The following is a 20,964-nucleotide window of genomic DNA, read 5'->3' as shown; positions in this document are numbered from 1 at the left end:
GTCAGTTGCCTGATACTGTTAGCATTTCTGAGACACCTCATTAACCATTTCTTAGGTCTTTCCCTGTTTTTTCTGCTGATCTAGTTTTGATGATTTCCAGTGGCTGTTATTCTGAAGCTAGAGACAGCATACTTTGTTTCTCCTGTTGTACAGTTTTTAGGCACAAACTGCTTTTGACTAAGTACATAGGTGAAGCTTTCATACAGTCTGGATTTTCTTAATAAAAAGACAAGTAAAATTTAAGAGGCACCAAGCTGCTTCTTGTTACCACAAAGCCAGTGTATTTTTCAAACAACCACAAAGAACTTAGCTTATTACCAACATTTTCAGAAGAAAAAAAGAAAACAGGAAGATACTAATGAACAGGGCTCGACAAATTGCTATATCTACTCGCCCGTGGTGAGTAGATTTCATCCGGTCACCCCGTATACTAAATAGTATACGAGCTAATAGCAATGAGAATACACGGCCTTGGGCCGCCCCTCATTCACACAGAATCATTTTGTTTATTGTAACAACATGAACACTAGGAGGACAAAGACTACACAGTCCTCTGAGTTAAAGTTTGTATAGAATTTTGTGGGAAAGAAGCTAAACACTGATATCAGGCCACTGAAGTTGGACCTACTGACTCCTACTGGGGCTTACCACTTAAAGCCCAAACAAAGGTAACCCCTGAGGCATGGTTGTCATTTGTTGAACAATGGCCATTGCTAACTTTCCCTCATTTAGATATCATCAACCAGGTCTTTAAGAACAAAATAAAGCCTCCCAATTGTGCATCATGCCCTGAACAGACCCCTGTCCCAGAACCAGGACAATTGTCACTGGTCCTTACCTTGGTAATGTTCCATACTGGTTACCCCCCCCCCCCCCCCCCCCCCCCAGCAGACCAGGCTTTTCTCGCTGACGCCTGGGGTAGAGCAGCTGGAGTGCTGCCAGGTTGGTCCTGCAGCGCCGCTCCTGGGCACTACTGGACCAACCCAGCAGCACCCCAGCTGCTCTGCCCCAGGCGTCCCCAAGTCAGCTGCTGCTGAAACTGACCAGTGGCTGACTACAGGAAGCCCAAGGCAGAACTGCTCTGCCTCGGGCTTCCTGTAGTCAGCCGCTGGTCAGTTTCAACAGCGGCTGAATCTGGACGCCAGTTCCAACTTAAATACAAATTCAACTTAAGAACAAACCTACAGTCCCTATCTTGTACATAACCCGGGGACTGCCTGTAATGTGCTTTGTGGGGTTGCCTCTAAAGAGTCTTTGGAAACTTCAACTGGTCCAGAATGTGGCTGCTCGAGTTTTAATTAATACTCATTATATGGAGGACATTATGACAGTGCTCTGGCCAGCTGCACTGGCTTCGGTATGTTTTTGGGCACAATTTAAGGTCTTGGTTATGATCTATAAAGCCCTGAATGGGTTGAGTCTGGGGTATCTGGGGTCTTCTCTCATATGAACCTGCCCGGGGATTGAGGTCCTCTTGGGAGGCTCTGCTCAGTGTTTCCCCCACTTATGGAGATAAGATTAACATCTATGTGGAATAGGGCCTTCTCAGCTTTTGCTCCCAGGCTGTGGAATTCTCTTCCCCAGGATGTTTGCATGATGCCAACCTTAGCATTGTTTCAGCATCACGCTAAAGCTGCCCTTTTTACTCCTGCTCTCATTGGGGGGGGGGGGGGGGTTCCTCCTCTCAAGATGTCTTAGGTTTTATGTCCCTCTGGGGTCTCGTATTTTAAATTTTAAATATTTATATTGTGTTTTAAAAAATTTTGTAAGCTGCCTGGAATATTTAAAATATACACTCCCTTGCCCGACAAAGACTTGTATATGCAAGACAGTTATACTGACTGCAACTTCATTCAGCTGCTTTTTTTGCAAGCAGAATATGATCTTGATATTTACAGGTGGCTGAAAGAGTCAAAACAAGTTCAGTTATTCAAAATAAGGTTATTGATATTATGGTTCTTAAAATAGTGAGGGATATGTCTCGAGAATTTCTGGAGAGTGAATTTCTGAGAGTGAATTATGCTTGAAGAAACAACACTTGCTTTTTGTTGGAGAAATCTGTTTTGCCTGCAGTATGTGGATGATAATGTGGAAGTTCATGAAGAGGTCACTGAATTGGACAATATTACCTGTACATCAGTGGAGGAAATAATATCAGATATATTGTAGCAGTGGTCTCCAACCTTTTTCAGCACAAGATCACTTTTTTAATTTGTGTGCAGTCCAGGATCTACCTCAAACCCAAATACCCTGACCCCGCTTCCTTTGTGCCCCTTCTCCGAGACCCCATCCCTGCTCACTCCATCCTTCCTCCCTCTCCCTCTCCCCCCCCATCCTCCCTTCCTTTCTTTCACCAGGCTGGGGCAGAGGGTTTGGGCACAGGCTCTGGTCTTGGGAATTTGGAGTGTGAGGGGGACTGTGAGCTGAGCCTAGAGCAGGGGTTGGTGTGCAGTGGGGGGGGGGCAGGGTACAGGCTCTGTAAGGGAGTTTGGGTTCAGGGGGCCCAGGGCTAGGACAGGGTCTTGGGGTGCAAGAGGAGGTTCATGACTGGGGGAGGGGATTGGTGCTGGCTTCAGCTGGGCACTGCTTACCTCAGGTGGCTCCTATGTGGTGGTGCAGTGGGGTTAACACAGGCTCATCCATGCCCTGGCACTGTACCACTCTCCAAAGCAGCCAGTAAATTCCTTCCATCCCAAGCCCTGATGTGCCCCCGGCCTCCATTCTGTGAACATAGAATAGAGAGTGAGAGGGGGCATCCTGACATCAGCGCCCCCTCCTCTCTCCCTTCCTTGCTCTGAACTGCAAGCAGGAGGCTCCCAAGGAGGGGCAGCTCCAAGGCAAAAGGCAGGAGGTGAGCAGCAGTGGAGGAAGGGGCAGCTGAAGTGCTGGCACTTGATAGCCCCTTGGCCACACCCAGCAAGATCACCTGTCAAAGGCTCCAAGATCTACCAGTAGATCCCGATCCACTGGTTGGTGACCAATGTATTATAGCATACAAATCTGAGCATCAGCAGTTGCAGACAATGCTATGATGATGCTGCTGACCCCATTTGGACTTAAAAAAAATTGTGACCTGCCCCACACTAAGACTGGGAAAAATTGACTGAACTAGGGGACTGTGCACCCTGCTCGCTGTGCTTACCAACCCTCTCTAGCAGCTTTCATGGCCAGGGAGAGTGAGAGTTATGCTAGCCAGCCCCCCTCTCTCTGTGGGGGCAAGAGCAAGGGAGGGGGCAGGAGCACGCTGGGGGTAAGTGTCTGGCTGAGGGGCGAGGAGGGAGGGAGGAGGAGCATTCTGGGGTTAGGTGTATGGACAGGGAGGAGGGTTGTAGGAGCAGGCTTGGGAGTGCAGGATCTCGATGGCGGGGACATGTGAGGGGGCTTAGAAGTGTGGGGTCCTGGCAGGGCAATGACTGAGGGGGTTGGAGGATGTGAGGGTTCTTGGCGGGGTGGTGATCGAGCAGGGTGGGGGTGCAGGGTCTCAGCTTGGGGGGAGTGAGCGATGGAGCAGGGGTGTGGGGTCTTGGTGGGTCAGTGTGTGAGGGGGTTGGGGGTGCGGGATCTTGGCAGGGCGGTGACTGGGGGGCTGGGGGTGGGCCGGCGCGCCAGCCTCCCCCCTCCCCCCCACCAAGCTGAGACCCCCACTCCCCACCCTCCTGACTCACCACTCTGCCCAGCAGCAGGAAAAGCCTTCTTGAAGTATGTTCCTGTGCTGCTGTTGCTCCAGCCAGGGGAGAGGCAAGGAAAGTGGTAGTAAGCAGGGGGCCTCTCTGGGCTTTGCTTCCCTCACCCTGCAGGAAGCCAATGCTGGCACTTCAGCCTGGGTGGGGGGAGAAGGAGGCTGGAGTGCCAGCACTGAAAGCCCCAAAGATCCCAACATACTGCCATTTCCCTTGCCCCTTTCCCAGCTGGGGGTACAATAGTGCAATGACACACTTTGGAGGCTTTTCCCGCTGCTCAGCAGGGCGATGTGTGAGGGGGTTTCCCCTCCTCTTTGTAGCTCTCCAAGCTTCCTTGGCTCCCCGAGTAGCAGGGCGCTGTGCACTCCTGCTGGTGCTCATAGTAACAGGCCATCGCGAACTGAGCCCAGGGCCCCCCTCGCTGCTGCTTCCTCACCCAGCATCCCAGTGTCATTGGGAGAAATCTGTCAATCTTGCCTCCCCCGCACCCGACGGTGACGTGATGACTTGATTCTGTTGTCCTGCAAGGAAATTTTTGTTATATATAGAGATAAGTAAATTGTGAATAATACTGTCCCAGCAGCATTAATTAGCTAATATTTCAAATCTATGCAAATATATTGAGTAAATTCAGTTCCTATACTTCAGTGGAGAGATTTTTCACCCCCCCCCCCCCAAAATATGCTGTCATCATTAGTAGCAGGCTTCATGCAACAATGTAACTTCGCTGTTGCTTCCTGTCCAGAGAGTGGTGGTGGTCTTCATGGCTAGCAAATAGTGTATGCACACTTTTCAGTGACGTCATCTTGTGCAAAGGATACATTTTTCTAAAGCACTCAACCAATTTCTTCACAGAATGCAGAAGGTGAAGTGCAGGAAATATGATTGCAGCTATTTAATGTATGGTTTTACAGTGGCTGAAAATAAACCTGTGTGTGTTTAAAGCGCAAAGTGCTGAAAGCATGAAATCTTCAAAATTAATTTGGCATTTGGAAAGTAAACATTCAGTTAGAGAACAAGCCTCTTAAGTTCTGTAAGAGAAAATTGAATAGCTTGAGTAGCCAGCAAACACTGATGTCAGATACAAGTAATATCAGTAGGAATGCTTTTGAAGCTTCATATTTTGTCACTTCATATTGCCCAAACATGCAAGGCACATTCAGTAGCTGAGAATCTAATAGTTCCTGTAGCATTAGATATGATTATGAGCAACCTTGTCTTTGAAGAGGCAAATAAGCTTAAAGCTATTCCTTTATTAAATGATAAATTTGAGATATATTAAATGAAATGGCTGATGACATTAGTGAGTAGTTGGGGGGAAAAAGTTAAAATGGTGTGAGTTCCTGCCTGATGAATCAACAGATGTTTCAGGCTCAGTGCATGTCTTAGCTTTTGTTTGATACAGTTCAGACTGCCGTTGAAGAAAATATGCAAGTGTTGAACAAACTTTTTTAATTGCAAGATTAACTACTTATGTTCCTACAGGATCGGGACTCATCTTTTGCTAAATCATTCAGCAATCCATTATGATTTCTTATTCTGTAAGCCAACTGAAGAGTTTGACACACAAATATAATTGTATTGGGAGGCAAAGTTAGAATCTGTGTAAATAAGCTTGGAGCCTGGTCTGCTCAGCTTATAGAGTGGAAACTTCAAGCTATCACCTCTGAGTTGCAAGGTCTGGAATTGATTGCTCTTGGCAAGTGTGAAACAATTAAACATTATGACTGAACATGTACTTGAATTTAAAAAGCAGCTCCAGGATTACTTCCCACCTGATGACTAACTTGGCAAGATGTGGATAATGAATCTGTTCGACAAAAGAGTAGTCAAGTCTGCTGAACTTACAAGAAGCCTTTAAGATAAACTGATTGAGCTTTTATCTGATAAACATTTCAAATGTTTGTTTTCTTCAGAAGATGTGTGCATGTTTTTGCTGGTGCAGAAACATCAGTACCCCAAACTTGTAACAAACTTTGAAAGGTTTTTTTTATTCCAATTGACAATTTCATATTTATCTGAATTTGGATTCACATTGATGGTTGTAATCATTTACTTCATTGCTTTGTTTTTACATGTGGAGAAACACCTGCTGCTGAGTCAGTTCAACCCAACATAAAAAATATTAATTGGTACAAAATGAGCACAAGTGTCTGAGGGATTCTATAAAATTTATAGTTTGTTTTTTAAAAAAAATTACAGATTTTCTGTGTAAAAAATGAACTTTGATTTAGTACACACAGTTTAGTACACATGTGATCTAATACACACATGCCTTGAAGTTGGTATACCCAGGAAAGTTAAAAATAGTACGAACAGAAAAGATACTGGTATATTTGTTTATGGAATCATAAAACTTAGTATCTCATCTGGATGAGGTTTGTGTTTGAGAACCTCAAACATGAATTTTTAAATACATTACCAGGCATCCATGACCTCTGTCCAACAAGAGGGACTCAGTGCAGTAGCACTGGATTCAATTTCTGAGAACTATCTTGCACTGTTTGCAGCTTAGGAAGTTAGAAAGGATACAATGAATCCTGAAAGTGGAACTCAAATTGGTGGTATTGCAACTAAAATGGGCAAGTTTTTTAATGCCCTGGTTGTTGTGCTAAGTTGGAAAATCCTAAATATGGTAGATAACCTGTCCAGTCTTCAGGGTGAGTCATTTCAGCAGCTGAAGGTGAATTTCTTATGAAAATGATGATCACTGCAGTCCCTCCAATTGGATGAAAGCCACCGCTTATTCTGGGAAAAGTTTAAAGATAGTCGACATGCCTGAGTTTCCAAGAAAAAGAAGTTCTGAAAGAAATACAACTAGGGACAGGTGACCTCAGGTATCCATATACAGCAAATGTATTTTTAGATGAAAATCTGCTTTAATAATTAACTGTACAGTGTCCAGCATTCAAACAGGATTTGAACAGAAACTACAAAGTTATTCAGCCTTGAAACTCTCATAACTAGAAACAGGAAAAATGCAGGTGCAAGTTGTTGTTTGGTTCTGATTTCAAGTAGAATCTGCTGATTACTCAGCTTTATCTATTGCAAACTGTTTGAAGTCAATTCAAAAATGTTTGCTCAGCCACGCTAAATGTCATCTGTTTTCCAAAGTGGTGAGGTTGATAAAAATATTTTGATAGTACTGGCAACCAGTGCTGTATGTGAATTAAAACAATGTGAGTGCTGAAATTACAAACATGGTTTCAATCCATCATGGCACAATCACATCTCAACTGGTGTATAATTTTACAGTATACAAGAACATAACTCACTCACAGCTTATCCATGTTGCCAAAGAGTTAATTTAATGTATACCAGAATGAAAATTGTTGTCTGTAATTGTAATTGTCAACTTTGTTGTATTTAAAAATAATGCTTCTAAATGAGTAGTTTTGTGCCAGGGCTAAATTTGTCCACTTTTTAATAAAGATAAATAAAGTTTGTTTCAAACTGTTTCATTTATTAATGCAAACAGTACATATTCTGGGAGTTAAGGAGGAGGCTATAGTTCCCCTCCCACCGCCCTCATTCTCTATTCCCATTGTTGGTCAAGAGTAAGTCTGTGGGTTGGTAGGATGCTATAATATTTGTTTTTGTCAAAGTGAGCAGAGGTTTTTTTTTTCTAGCTTCAAGTGGAATTTTTTTTCTAGCTTCAAGTGGAATTTTTTAAAGAGACTTAAAAATCATTAGCCTTTTTTATTTAAAAACCCTCATATTTTTGTGGAGGGTTTTGTCTTTTTGTTTGTGTGTTTAGATGTAATGTTTTAAATCTCTACCTCCCTCCCACCATCATTAGGACTAGAAATTTTTGTCTAAAAATGAAAGTTGAGATTCTTCTTCGATTGATTGCTCATGTCCATTTCATATAGGTATGTGCACGCTGTGTGCATGTGTCGTTGGAAGATTTCTCCTTAGCAGTCTCCGTTGGGCTAGCAGGGGAGCCCCCTGGAGTGGTGTTGCTATATCTGCTAATATATACTCCTAGTGGCTCTCTGCTCCCTCAGTTCCTTCTTACCACTTGTTGGTCATTGGAATGTGCTTTGCTTTTGCTCTGCAAGCATCTCTTAGCATTTCTCTCTTGCTGTTCAGTTCCTTGTTAAATTCACAGTTCATTGTTTCTTATCTAGTTTCTTAATAGTTGTGAGCAGTTAAGTGTAGCAGTTAGCAAGTAGTCTTAGCCAAGAGGGCTCACTTTGAGTCCCCATCACATCTGGCCCAGTCCCAAGGCTTCAAGCCCTGCTAGAAGTGCCAGAAGCATATGCCCTGTGGAGATGCCAATGGAGCCTGCTTCAAGTGTCTTTGCGAAGCCTACTTGTCTGAGGCTTGCAAGAACTGCAAAAGCTTCAAACCACACACTAAACAGGAAAGGGAGTCTCGCCTCAAGATTATCCTCACTGAGGCAGCCTGGAGTCAGCATCTGATCTGGCACCGGTGGCCCAGAGAGCCCCAGCTTTAGTGTGGGAGGCATCTAGCCACTTGCGCGTGCCTCTCCAGTGCCATGCAGGCCTTGGCACCGGTCTCAGTCCCCAGTGCCACAGAAGAAGAGGAGACCTAGCAGGGGTAGGTCTTCTTCAAGGCATGTGCCCTCCGTATGCCCTCAATGGGGCACAGGGCACCGGTGAGCATGGCATCCAGACCATCGTGGTTGGGTTGATGCCACTGCAGCCCACACCAAGACCCTGATTCAATGGTGGACCTCCCGGAGCCTTCCACTTCAGATGCCTTCGAGGTGGCGAGGGACCTGATTGAGTTGACCTTGTCCCTGACCTCGGCACTGGGTCTGGCTAAGGAGTGCGACTCCAAACGGCACTGGGCCTCAACCTCGACCTTGGAGATGAGAGGGCATCACCGTTCCACCATGGCACCTTCGTTTTCGACCTTGGTGCAGGGTGTGGTGCAGCCCCCTATGATGGTATCAGCCTTGGCTTCTGCCTCAACCCAGGTACCAGTCCTGGCGCAGAGGCTTCATGCGGTACTGACCTGGGTGCCGGATCCCATCTGCAGGGCTTGCCAAGCAGTTCTGCGCTCTGCGCATGCGCAGATCGTTCCGGGCCAGCTCTTCCGGGGTGTAATCTACTTGCCCTGGGCGAGTAGATTACACTATTTGTCGAGCTCTGCTCAGATGTAACACCAAGTGGCCAGTACCGCCTCCGGCCTTGGCTCCACCTCGGCACCGAGGGAAACCTGAATCCATAGTCCGGCATGCCCCGTGCCAGAGTTCACCAACTGCCACCACATCACCCTAGTCAACGTTTGAATGCTCAGCTGACCCTGAGGCGGAATTGGTTTGATCTTCGTGGGGTTCCAGATCAAGGCTGTGGCACTGATCTTACTCCTGCCGCCGGTCCCAGCACTGCAGCACGTCGGCTCACCTTCAGCACACAGCCTACTCTGGTACTGTGGGTGCAACACTCTTGGCCCCCATAGCTCTATGCCCCAGTTCAGTGGCCTTTTTGGGCTCCCTGAGGCTAACACCAAAGCCAGAGTGCGGAACCTTTTAGGCTGGGGTTGGTTTTCTCTAGGCCCAGGGCTGCCCCATCGGTTACCCCACTGATCCACCCGTTCCCCCATGTCAGGACAGTTTCTTCCCTCAGGGCAAGCCTCGCCTGGGCATGTGGCCGAGAGAGGTCCGTCTGTCACCCAGTTCTCTACAGCAGCCTTATGGGCAGCATCCCAGCCCCCCTGGCAGGTCCCTGACCCGGTAGTGGAGGAGATGAAGGGGTCATTGTCACTTCGCTTGACGAGGCCCTTTTCATGCCCGTTATGGACTCTAGGTCCCTCTAAGTTCCCACTGAAGCCAAATGTGATAATGCAGGACTTCAACAAGCTCTGCCACCTGAATCTGCAGTCCCTGCACCTGATGGACCGGAAGCTCCATGGCTGACAGCAGTGGAGCTGCAGTGCTTAAAACGGGTACAGGAAGTGCTCTTAGGAAGTAGGGAACCTTTTACTAGGGCCACCTACTTGGCTAAGTGGAAGCGCTTCTCTATCTGTGCTACCCAGAAAGATGTCTCACCTGTGGATGCCCAGGTCCTGCTCGTCCTGGACTACTTACTGGACCTTGTTAATTAAGGCGCACATAGCGGCCATCTCGGCCTTTCACCTGGGCTCCCGAGGCAAGACACTCTTTGCAGACCCAATGGTCCATTGGTTCCCGAAGGGATTGGATGGGCTTTGACGGTATGTCTGTCAACCCGTCCATCAGAGGGACCGTAACCTGGTTCTGACCAAACTTTCAGGGCTCCCCTTTGAACCTCCAGTGACATGTTTGCTGCTGCACCTTACCTAGAAGGTGTCTTTCCTGGTGGCTCTCACTTTGGACCCTCCTTATACCGTTTTCTTTAAGGATAAGGTCAAGTTACACCCCCACCTGTCCTTTCTTCCAAAAGAGGTGTCTCACTTCCATGTCTCCAGGACATTTCCTCCCAGTTTTTTACCCCAAGCCCCATGCTTCGGGTAACGAAGAAGCACGTTATATGCTCTAGATGTTAGGAGAGCTTTAGCATTTTATTTAGACAGGACAAAACCCTTCCGTAAGTCCCCTCAGCTGTTTGTAGTAATCACAGTATGGTTAAAGGGACAGCTGATCTCCACGCAGAAGATTTCCTCGTGGATCATGTCCTGTATCAAGGAGTGTTATGAGCTGGCCAGGGTGCTAGCTCCTCCTCTCAACAGCTTACTCTACTAGGGCCCAGGCTGCATCCTAATGTCTTCGTGGCTCAGATCCACGCTTTCCCCAATCATTACGCACTGGCCTATTATGCTAGGGAGGGTGCAGCCCTGAGTAGGGCTGTCCTCCGCTCAGGTGAAGATCAGAACTCTGACCCTGCCTCTTAGGGCTTCTGCTTTGGAGTCACCTACATGGAATGGACATGAGACTTGAAGAAAAAACTGTTACTTTCATAACTGTTGTTCTTCGAGATGTGTTGCTCATGTCCATTCCAAATCCTGTCCACATGCCCTTCTTCAGAGTAGCCCGGTAAGGAGCTGTGGGGATGGAGAGCCAGCAAGGATACATATTAGCCAATATAGTGGAGCCACTCCAGGGGGCTGCCCTGCTGGCTCAAAGGATACTGCTAAGGGGAAATCTTCCAACAATGCATGCATGCACACACCTATGTGAGATGGACATGAGCAACGCATCTCAAAGAGCAACAGTATGGAGGTAACTGTTTTTTCTTCTAGTGATCGCTCATGTCCATTCCATGTAGGTGACGCCAAAGCAGAAACCCTAGGAGGTGGGGTCAGAGTTCTGACCTTCAACTGAGCAGAGGACAGCCCTTCATCTGCTTCCTCATGTTGATTACCTTCTAGGTGTTTATACACCCATATGCATATTTGTTGGAGACGTTTTCCTTAGCAATAGCCATAAGATTGGCTGTGGTGCTTTTGAGTGCAATGTGCATGCATCAGTATATCAGGTACTGCCACCTCTATGCCCTCTCACTTCCTTCTTACTGCCTGTGGTTTTTGGGTGGAGCCCCTCTTTCTCTTGCCTCGCAAGTGGTCGTTGGTTTCTTTCTCTTTTGACTTAGTGTTCCAGCTGTAAACAGTTTTGTACATTATAGATTACTTAACAGCTACTTGCTAACAGCTGTAGCTAGTCACTGTCCTGGCAGAGACTTTGCCCCTGGCCAGACATGCCCCAGTCACCAGTTTGTAAGCCCTGTGCTGATGTAACAGGCCTATGTCTGTGAGTAATAGGGATGTTAAAATGTTTACACACGGGGGGAGCAGGTGGGAGCTGGTGCTCATGGGAAGCCGGCTCCCATCTTTCTCCTTCTCTCTCCTCCCCACCCCCCCGCTTCTCTGAGGCAGCAGTGCAAGGGGGAGGGGGCCAGGTGGTTCTGCGGGAGCTAGCTCCCCATGCATACCACCTCCCTGCCTTTTTGTTAGGCAGAAATGGGAGAAGGGGCTGTATTTAACCATAAGGATTAACTGATGAGCCAGGCTTCTTGGTTAATCATGTAAATGGCTGCATCTTCATATTCCTAGTTAATAACCTGCATAGCAGCTGTCTGAGGTGTTTGGAGGAATCCCACATCGAAGAAAACTGTTGCATCTGTAAGAATTTTCATTCCAGGACACAAGAACACAATATTTATTTGAGGACCCTCTCATGGAGGCCACTGTCCACCCAGCCTTGGAGCCAGCCTGTCTGGACATAGCACCTAGCACTTTGGCCTTGATATATCGTGCACCCCCAGCATTGGGCTCTATTCAGCACCAGTTCCTTTTTTCAGTGCCTAAAAAGTCATCTAAGAAGTGGGATCTGGCACTGAGCAAGATAGACAAAGGGGCATTTGATATAGGAGCCTATTTAGGCTAATCACCCATGCCAGGGGTGGAATGGACATGTCCCTGAGGGGGGGAACCTCTTACCATCAACTCGAGGGAGAAGTAAGAGACCCAGACTGATGCTTTCCTGGTGCTTTTCCACTTCAGCTGGTACTGCATGTGGTGATGAACCCAGCAACTACAAGGCAAGCCACCCATGAAAGCCTCCTAGAAGGTGAATTAATGCTGCCAGTCTCTGGAGCAGAGGCAGAGCTTTTTGTTGCCGTGCCCCTGGTGTCTCTCTCAGCCCAGGTCACTGGTTCACCACCACAGATGACTGGCACTGTGCTACCAGTCTATGCCCTTGTGTCGAGACAAGCCCAGAGGGAATGTTGGTTACTGTATGGTCAGTACCAATCACCTTCACACTGACCCTCTTTACACCAGTGATCACTGTCGCATAGACTAAACTCTCCAACACTGCACCATTCCCCTTATTACTGGCATGACTGCTCAGTGCACCTGTCACCCATCGTGATAGTTAGCCACCAGATTAAGGCATCAATAGCCCTGCTATGGTCACTTGAGTAGATTCCTCCAGCACAGAGGAGTTCAGCCTCTCAGTTTGAAGCAGCACTGCCATGATTAGGCTCTACAGGCTGCATCCATTTCAGTGAAGCTGTCTTGGGAGAAGGGCTAGTGGCCAGAGCAGTGGCCTTACTGAAATGCCTGCGACTTACTGGTTATGCCAATACCCCTTCTCGCCAATCTTCAGTCATTGAATCCAACCCAGCATGTGTTGTGCTCCTGGTATGCAAAGGGGTCTTAAAGCTTGCCAAAGCCTTCTGGCAAAGTACATCCTCAGTTCCATCTACTTCCAAGAGGGCTGAGAGCGTATTTCATCCTCACCAACAGGTTCAAATATTTACACACTCACCTGCCCCCAGGGTTATTGGTTGTTTTGGTGGCCAATGAGAAGCACAGGCAAGTTTACCCCAAACAATGAAGCCAAGAGATTGGACCTTTTCAGGAGGAAAATTTATTCCCCAGCTAGTCTCCAATTCTGAGTAATGAACCATCATGCTGTCTTGGGGAGATATAACTTTGACTTTTGGGCCTTTCTCCATAAATTTGAAGGCACCATGTTGAGAGAGGGTACAGCAGCAGCTCAGTGTTCTCTCAGCCTTGAAGAGGGCTGATTTGCTAGTTAGGGCGGTTTTGTCAGTGCTGTGAATAAGGAGCAGTTCTTCACTTCTGACCACAGGCCTGTCTCAGGTGATGAAGTCCTTGATACAAGATCTCGCATTTGATAGAGTTGGGCTCTGCAGAACAAATGTATGCAAGGTTGCATGGTATGAGGGATCCTCCGGCCGCCCTCCATCCCTGGGGTTGTATACACCTCAGCTGATGAGGAAGCAGTTCTGGTTGTCCCTCTGCAAGGACTTGGCAGCTTCAGCAGGGATCTGCCAGGGGAAGGGACACTAGTTTCAGTCCCCTTCCTCCTCCTATTGACCTGCACAACCTGGACTGGCAAAATGCCATGGGGCCAGAAACGTGTTTTGAGAGTGTGCTTTAGAGTGGTGCCCAAGTCAACTCTTAAGGTCTCTCCCATCTTTTCCTCAGTCAGCTCCATCAGTACCTCTCCCCCTAGTTTAGTGTAATCCGCAAACTTGCTTAGGGTGCAATCCATCCCCTCATCCATTGATAAAGATATTGAACAAACCGGCCTTAGAACCTATCCTTGGGACACTCCACTTGAAACTGACCACCAACCAGACATCACTACCTGTTGAGCCCGACATTCTAGCCACCTTATAATCCATTTATCCAATCCATATTTCCTTAACTTGTTGGCAAGTATTGGGCTCCAAGCAGATGGCAGGGTGATTAAAGGCCCCCATGAGAAACAGGGCCTGTGATCTAGAAGCTTTTCTTAGTTGTCTGAAAAAAGCCTCATCTACCTCACCCACCTGATCTGGATGTCTGAAGCAGACACCAACCATAACTCTGTTGCTCCTGACTCTAAGCTTAACCCAAAGACTCTCAGCAGGCTTTTCTCCTTGGCTGTGTCTACCCTGGGCCACTTATTCCGGAAAATCAGCCGCTTTTCCGGAATAAGCTGCGAACTGTCTACACTGGCCCTTGAATTTCCAGAAAAGCAACGATGCTCTACTGTACAAAATCAGCCGCTTTTCTGGAAAAACTATTCAGCTCCCACTCAGGCATAAGTCCTTATTCTGGAACACTGTTCCGGAAAAGGGCCAGTGTAGACAGCCCAGTAGTCTTTTCTGGAAAAAAGCCCTGATCGCGAAAATGGCGATCGGGGCTCTTTTCCGGAAAAGCGCGTCTACATTGGCCACAGACGCTTTTCCGGAAAAAGGGCTTTTCCGGAAAAGCAGCCTGCCAATGTAGATGCTCCTTTTCCGGAAAAACTGAAAACAGAATAGTATTCCGTTTTAAGCATTTCCGGAAATTCATGCCAGTGTAGACACAGCCCTTCTGTATACTGGAGCTCTAAACAATCATACTGCTCTCCTACTTACAGTGCAGCTCCTCCTCCTTTCCCCCCTGCTTGTCCTTTCTGAACAGTTTATATCCTTCCATGACAGTGCCCCAGTCACGTGAGTCATCACACCAATCTCCATTATCCCAATCACCTCATAGCTCTTTGACTGGGCCAGGGCTTCTAATTCTTCCTGTTTGTTTCCCAGGCTTCTTGCATTCATGTATTGACACCTTAGATAACTAATGGCTTGCCCTACCTTCTCCATTTAGATCAGGGGTTCTCCTTTGTTGCTCCTTCCTCCGTGTATTTCTTCCTGGTATTCCACTTCATGACTTACCTCAGGGTTTAGATCACTGTCCCCTAACGAACCTAGTTTAAAGCCCTCCTCATTAGATTTGTGAGCCTGCCTGCGAAGATGCTCTTCCCTCTCTTCGTTAGGTGGATCCTATCTCTTCCTAGCAGTCCCTGCTCCTGGAACAGCATCCCATGGTCGAAGAAACCAAAGCCCTCTCTCCAACACCACCTGCGCAATCATGCATTTACTGCAAAGATTTGACAATCCCTACCTGGACTTTTTCCTTCAACAGGGAGGATGGATGAGAACAGCATTTGCACTTCAAACTCCTTGATCCTTCTTCCCAGCACTGTAAAATCTGCAGTTACCCACTCAGGGTCATTCATGGCTACACTGTTAGTTCTACATGAGAATCTCATCTTGGATCACTGCATGCATCTGATTTTGCTGCCGTCAGGTGCAGGTGCCTTCACCATCAATTGTAACTGCATGCTCAACTACAAAGTCTCGGTGTCAGCATTTGTGGTTCATATGTGAATTCCAGATATCTGCAGGGCCATCATCTGGACCTCCTTTCCCACATTGAAGTCTCACTATGTGCTTATGCAGGAAGCCTGAGACAAAGCTGCCATTGGTAGAATAGTGTTATAAGATGCATGTGTTGAAGTCTAAGCCCATCTACAGAGATAACTGCTTGTGGGTCACCCATAATAGAATAGACATGAACAAAAACTTGAAAAAGGAAAAATAAAACCTGATTACCTACCTTTAATATCTGTCTTTATACCCTTCTTTCAGAGTTGTGGGCACAAGGAACTGAGAGGGCATAGGGCCAGCAGCTCCTGTTCAAGTCTCGACAGCCTGTGCGGGCTCCTGAGAAAGGTCGGGGGGTCATTCCATGCTCTTGGAAGGGGCGGTGCCTTGGGTGGAAGGAGTGTGACAGAGTGCAGCAGTCATACCTCTCTCTCCCCCACCCTCAAAGCCATAGAAAGTGCACGTCATGGCATTCCAGTGACAATTTAAAGGGCCCGGGGGCGCTGACTGCCAGGCCCTGACACAGTTGTCTCTTTTGGCCCCCCTGCCTGCTTCTAGAGTGCTTGCATACAACCCTACGGGTACCTCTAAAACAAAAGTCTCTAACAACTGCATGTGGGCATGCACACACCTAGAATGAAATCTAAGGGTATGTCTACACTACCACCCTAGTTCGAACTAGGGTGGTAATGTAGGCAACCGGAGTTGCAAATGAAGCCCGGGATTTGAATTTCCCGGGCTTCATTTGCATTTTGCTGGGCGCCGCCATTTTTAAATGTCCGCTAGTGCGGACTCTGTGCCGCACGGCTACACGCGGCACGGACTAGGTAGTTCGGACTAGGCTTCCTATTCCGAACTACCGTTACTCCTCGTTTCACGAGGAGTAACGGTAGTTCGGAATAGGAAGCCTAGTCCGAACTACCTAGTCCGTGCCGCGTACAGAAATGTATTCAAACATTCATTCTTCTATCACCATTTCACTGAGAGCTAGAATTGTCATTGTACTTAACTAATAAAGAATTGATAAAGTGGAATGGAGCTGGCTGGCATAAGCTATAATTTTCTCTTACTTAAGCAGTGTATTTGTAGTTACATCTAAATATTTTTCTTTGAACTCCCACTTGGAGGGAAAACAATTTATTGAAAGCAGGTTCATTTTAGAAATAGAAAATGTTAATCTGTTTATTCCACAGTTTATATTCAAATACTATTTATTAACTGTTCTTACGTTTGTTAAACTAGCCAGATGTTAGAGTTTTTTTAAAATGTAATCTTCTTTAGCAGACTTAATGAATTATCTTGTAATGAGACCTCTTAGATTTCATTTTCAGCATATATTTAACATTATTAATAAGACAGGCCATGACTAAGTATTCCATTTGCAGCCCGTAAGTTGACAAAATGTCTGTATGTTCTGTTTTCTTAATGATACAATGTGGTCCCAGATTCCATGACTTTATTGGATTTCTGTGGTGTCAGCTGTCAGTAATGGGGGCAGAGGGAGGGCCATGCATCTCCCCGCCCTTTATGGCAGTAGTTAGAGCTAGGTCTTTGTGCCCATTGCTTCGACTGGAGCTGGGACTGTGCGCCCCCACAGCTGTGCAGCTGGCTTTGTGCCCCCTTCCTATAGCAGTGGCCTGTCCATCACTTTTACTAAAAATAACCATGACAAAATTTTAACCTTAATCATAAGCAACACTTCTTAAAGAAACATTAGAGCAAAATATTGTAAAGAAATGTCTTTACAAACTATATGCCATCATCGCTTAATCATTACCTGTTCAATTCACTCCCTCTGGGACACCTGGCATTGGCCACTGTCGGCAGACAGGGTACTGCTCTTGATGGATGTTTGGTCTGACCCACTATGGCCATTCTTATGTTCTTATATGAATTTTGAATGTGCCTTTATTGTGGAATTGTTGACATGAACAATAGACACACACCAGGCTTATTGTGTTTAGTGCCCTGGTCCTGTAGATGTAGCTCTCATACTTTTTTTCACTTAATCTTTCCAGTTGCTTTATTATTGACAAGTTCTAAAGGAGCCCAATCCTTTAATGACTGTATGAGTAGTGATCAGGATGCAGGGATTTGAGGTCATTAGGTGTTGGTGAGGAAGGAAGTGGGAAATCATAAAAACTTTTATCAAGTACAAGAACTGGTGGGGAGTGAGAATTTGATAAAGTAAACTGTTAGCTTACATAGTTGTAAAGGGAAAACTTAAACAAATAGAGCTTTCATGGGCACAACCCACTTCTTCAGATGAATGGAGTTTAAGGGGTCCAGTTTTCAAATAAATAGCAGAGAGAAGATGAGGGGGGGGGAAGAAAAGGAAAAAAAAAGGGAAAGAAATTGTCAATTACAGTGTCCATGCTAAATTAATCAGATAAGAGCACTTGGTACCCTTTTTTTGGTTATGTCATTAGCAGGGCTCGACAATCTATGTAATCTACTCGCCTGTGACGAGTAGATTACATCCCGGAAGAGCAGGGTTCGGGCGATCTGCACATGCACAGAATGCTTGACAGCGCAGCTGGCGAGCAGGGCTCGCCGCAGTTCGGCGAGCTCTGGCCATTAGGATATGTAATTTAGTGGGCCATCCAGCCAGTGTCTTTGTTTAGACTTCTGTGGTAGGTATCAAACTTGATAATTAAATTAAATTCTGTAGCTTCCCTGTCATGTTGGCTTTTGAAATTGGATTGAAATAATACAATGACTTAAGATCCATTAATGAGTGCCCGGGCAAGTTAAAATGTTTCCCAACAGGTTTCTGTGTGTTGCCTTTGCAGAAATCTGATTTGTGTCCATTAATTCTTTCTCGTAGAGACTGTCCAGTCTCTTAGAATGTTAGTCTCTAAAGTGCTGCATGTCTATTTGTTGTTTAAGTTTTTTCCAGTTACAGACTAACATAACTACCTCTCTGATTTGTAAAGAACAGTGTTGATCTTGTGCAAAAAAAAGTAATTAAAGTTTCAATTAAGTAACTTCACTGTTTAATTGAGATAAGTGCTGAAAAATTATACTTAGGATATAGTTGTCCCTATTTTAAGGGAGATGTGTGACCCAGTTTCAATCTGATTTCAAGTTCGTAACTAATTCCTTTAGTAGAAAAATAAACGAAGTGTAATATATGCTGTTTTTCTATGGCTTAAAGGCCTCACAGATTTGTTGTAATAGGTTTCTTTACAGGGTCTTAAATTGTAAATACATTATGTGGTCAATCCCCACCCCCCACACACACCCTATTACTCTTTTGTGGTCTCTGGTGGCATAGGTGTTTTGTAATGGATTTTCTTTGTTTTGCAGCTGCTGCGAGAGCTCAAGCATCCAAACGTCATTTCTTTGCAAAAGGTGTTTCTGTCTCATGCTGACAGGAAAGTGTGGCTTCTCTTTGACTATGCTGAACATGACCTCTGGGTAAGGTGACTTGCTTGTAGATAATGAGTTTGGGGTTTCAGTAAGGAACACAGAAACTGATAAATAATATAACTGTACCATAACTGATAAACGACCTCTGGGGGAAGGGGGAAAGATGTCTGATACTTCACATAATGTTTGCTACATTGTTAATCTTTATTTTCTGAAATAGGATTTAGACTTGAATTCTGCATTGATACCTACAAATTTAATTACTGTAACAGTTGTTCAAATATAGTGCATATCTTTCTAATCATTATTTTATTAAGAGCTTCAGTATTTTAGTTTGATTGCTTTAGTTTTTATCAGAAAATACTGCTTGACATCCTTTAGAAAATAAGGAAAGCTCTGGGGTACAGGATGTATCTCAAGCTGAGATCAGTAGTGAAGTGGTGTACTGCCTGAATAGGGTAACTTAGAACATTCTTCATGCTAACTTAAATTATATCTGACCTGTGAATAAACCATATAGAATCAATCAAAATGTTCAGACATCAAAAGTTTATTGATTGATTTCAGAGTTCAGGTCTTCCCATGGATCCCATTTTCTCCCTCTAGGGCTTCATTTTCTGTAAAATACCTTGCCTTTCTAGTTGTGAATTATTATTTTTTTTAAATATAAATGTACTGCAACCAGAGAAAATAAAATAGTAATGCCAACAGAAATGCGATGCTCCCCTGTTCTTTTCATGTCAACTGGAAAATTTAGCTGTAATGTTGGTTTAAAAAAAAAAGTACAGATTGGACTTCTCTGGTATAGCACCCTCAGAACCTGACCGGTTCTGAACGAGAGTTTGCTGGAATAAGGGAGGTCCCCTGCTACTGGCCCACCAGCCCATGGCCCCTCCCCATTGTTGGCCCCAGCCCTCCCTTCTCCCTGCTGGGCTGCCATGCTGCTGCGGCCCCGGCAGTCTGCGGTGGCCCCGCTATAGGGGCTGCTGCGATCCTGGCCTCGGCCCCGTTATCGGGGCTGCTGCAGCCCCAACTGCACTACTGGGGCTCTGGTCCCAGTCCCAGCTCTGCCGGGCTCCGAGCCACTAGCCTTTGAGCCACTGGGGCTCACGACCAGAACTCCCTGGTCTAGGAATATCCATGGTCCTACCAGAACATTGGATGTTGCCAGACCTGAGAATCCTGGTTTTGGGAGGTCCAGCCTGTACCCAAAACACCATCATTCAGCTTAAGTTTACTGAAGCTTTAATTTTAAGGACACAATCTATTTTGTTTTAGATTCTGAGCATAGCTTTCAAATCTTTGACCTGCTTTGATATGAATTAAAGGAGGGACACAATGAAAATATTGAAGTTAGAAATAAGATGGGATTTACTTATGAACATATATAAAGATTTCCATAACTCTTTTCATGATTTTTAGCATTTCTGCCATCTGTAACTTATAATGGACAGTGAGATAAGAACAGGTATATCTTGGAAGGAAGTCCATTTTTAATCTAAAATGTATAATGTGTGCCTTATAATTAGGAATAGTTTAATAGAATATGACTAAGGACTAGTGCAAAGAGAAACCATCTTTAATTGTAACTTGACACTGATGTTTTCTTCCAGGTTAGTATTTGTTATCTTGCTGGTACTAACATTTAAAGCTTTTAGGCTTACCTTTTACTGGTATAAAAGTGGCTGTAATCATGGTATTTATCTTAAAGACTGCTGTGTTGTGGAATGTGGAGATCGTGAGGCTAATGTGTCACCTTTTTCGTGTTTTGCCCATGTTCATGAAATGATATAGCTGTTAGGACAACTTGAGTAACTGTTATAATTTTGAAGTATAGAAAAGGTGGGCATTTTTTAAAATCCCCATAAAGTACTGAATTAGCTCAGAGCATTGTGATGGACAAATATACCTAGGGAATGTCAGCAGCACAGAAACAACACCTACCTTTAGGTCTCTTGCATTTTGTGTCAATATCTGAATTCCCGGTCTCATCTTCTGAATGATGACCATATCTGAATGAAAACAGTCAGGCTGTATCATAGTTTTGCCCTGAGGAAAACCAGACATAGATGTGGTAGTGCTATACAAACACATAACAAAGGTAATCCCTGCCTCTAAGGTATTTGTAGAAGGGAGGAAATAGAGATAGCTAATACCATGACACAGCATCTTCTGTTGAAGGTGGTAGCACTGAATCTTCAAACATCATAGTCTAGAAGTCCTGTTGGACTTGCTGGTTTTGGATAGGCATATAGTCAAAGCCATGATAAACACTGACTACCTATGACTTACAAAAT

At 45.5% G+C, this 20,964-nt stretch overlaps 1 protein-coding gene and 1 long non-coding RNA gene across 7 annotated transcripts in view; one reads left to right on the top strand and one right to left on the bottom strand.

Moving 5' to 3' along the window:
• CDK8 (cyclin dependent kinase 8) overlaps nucleotides 1-20,964 on the top strand; it is a 180,476-nt gene that overhangs the window by 95,216 nt on the left and 64,296 nt on the right. For 5 of the 6 annotated variants that reach the window (XM_075919243.1, XM_006138901.4, XM_006138900.4 and 2 more), the window contains one exon: nucleotides 18,605-18,715. In XM_075919243.1, coding sequence (XP_075775358.1) covers nucleotides 18,605-18,715 — 111 coding nt within the window. Of the gene's footprint in view, nucleotides 1-17,729; nucleotides 17,929-18,604; nucleotides 18,716-20,964 lie in introns of those variants that run through there. The other variant, XM_075919244.1, reaches the window with a different exon arrangement.
• LOC142826535 (uncharacterized) lies at nucleotides 1,965-20,719 on the bottom strand. The gene is made up of 3 exons (XR_012900731.1): nucleotides 20,612-20,719; nucleotides 4,117-4,201; nucleotides 1,965-2,129 (listed from the first exon to the last, which is right to left on the bottom strand). It is a non-coding gene; the product is annotated as an uncharacterized LOC142826535 (long non-coding RNA).

The sequence above is a fragment of the Pelodiscus sinensis genome, chromosome 1, assembly GCF_049634645.1.
Source record: "Pelodiscus sinensis isolate JC-2024 chromosome 1, ASM4963464v1, whole genome shotgun sequence".
Taxonomy (NCBI): domain Eukaryota; kingdom Metazoa; phylum Chordata; order Testudines; family Trionychidae; genus Pelodiscus; species Pelodiscus sinensis.
This window is presented reverse-complemented; position numbering and strand designations above follow the sequence as displayed.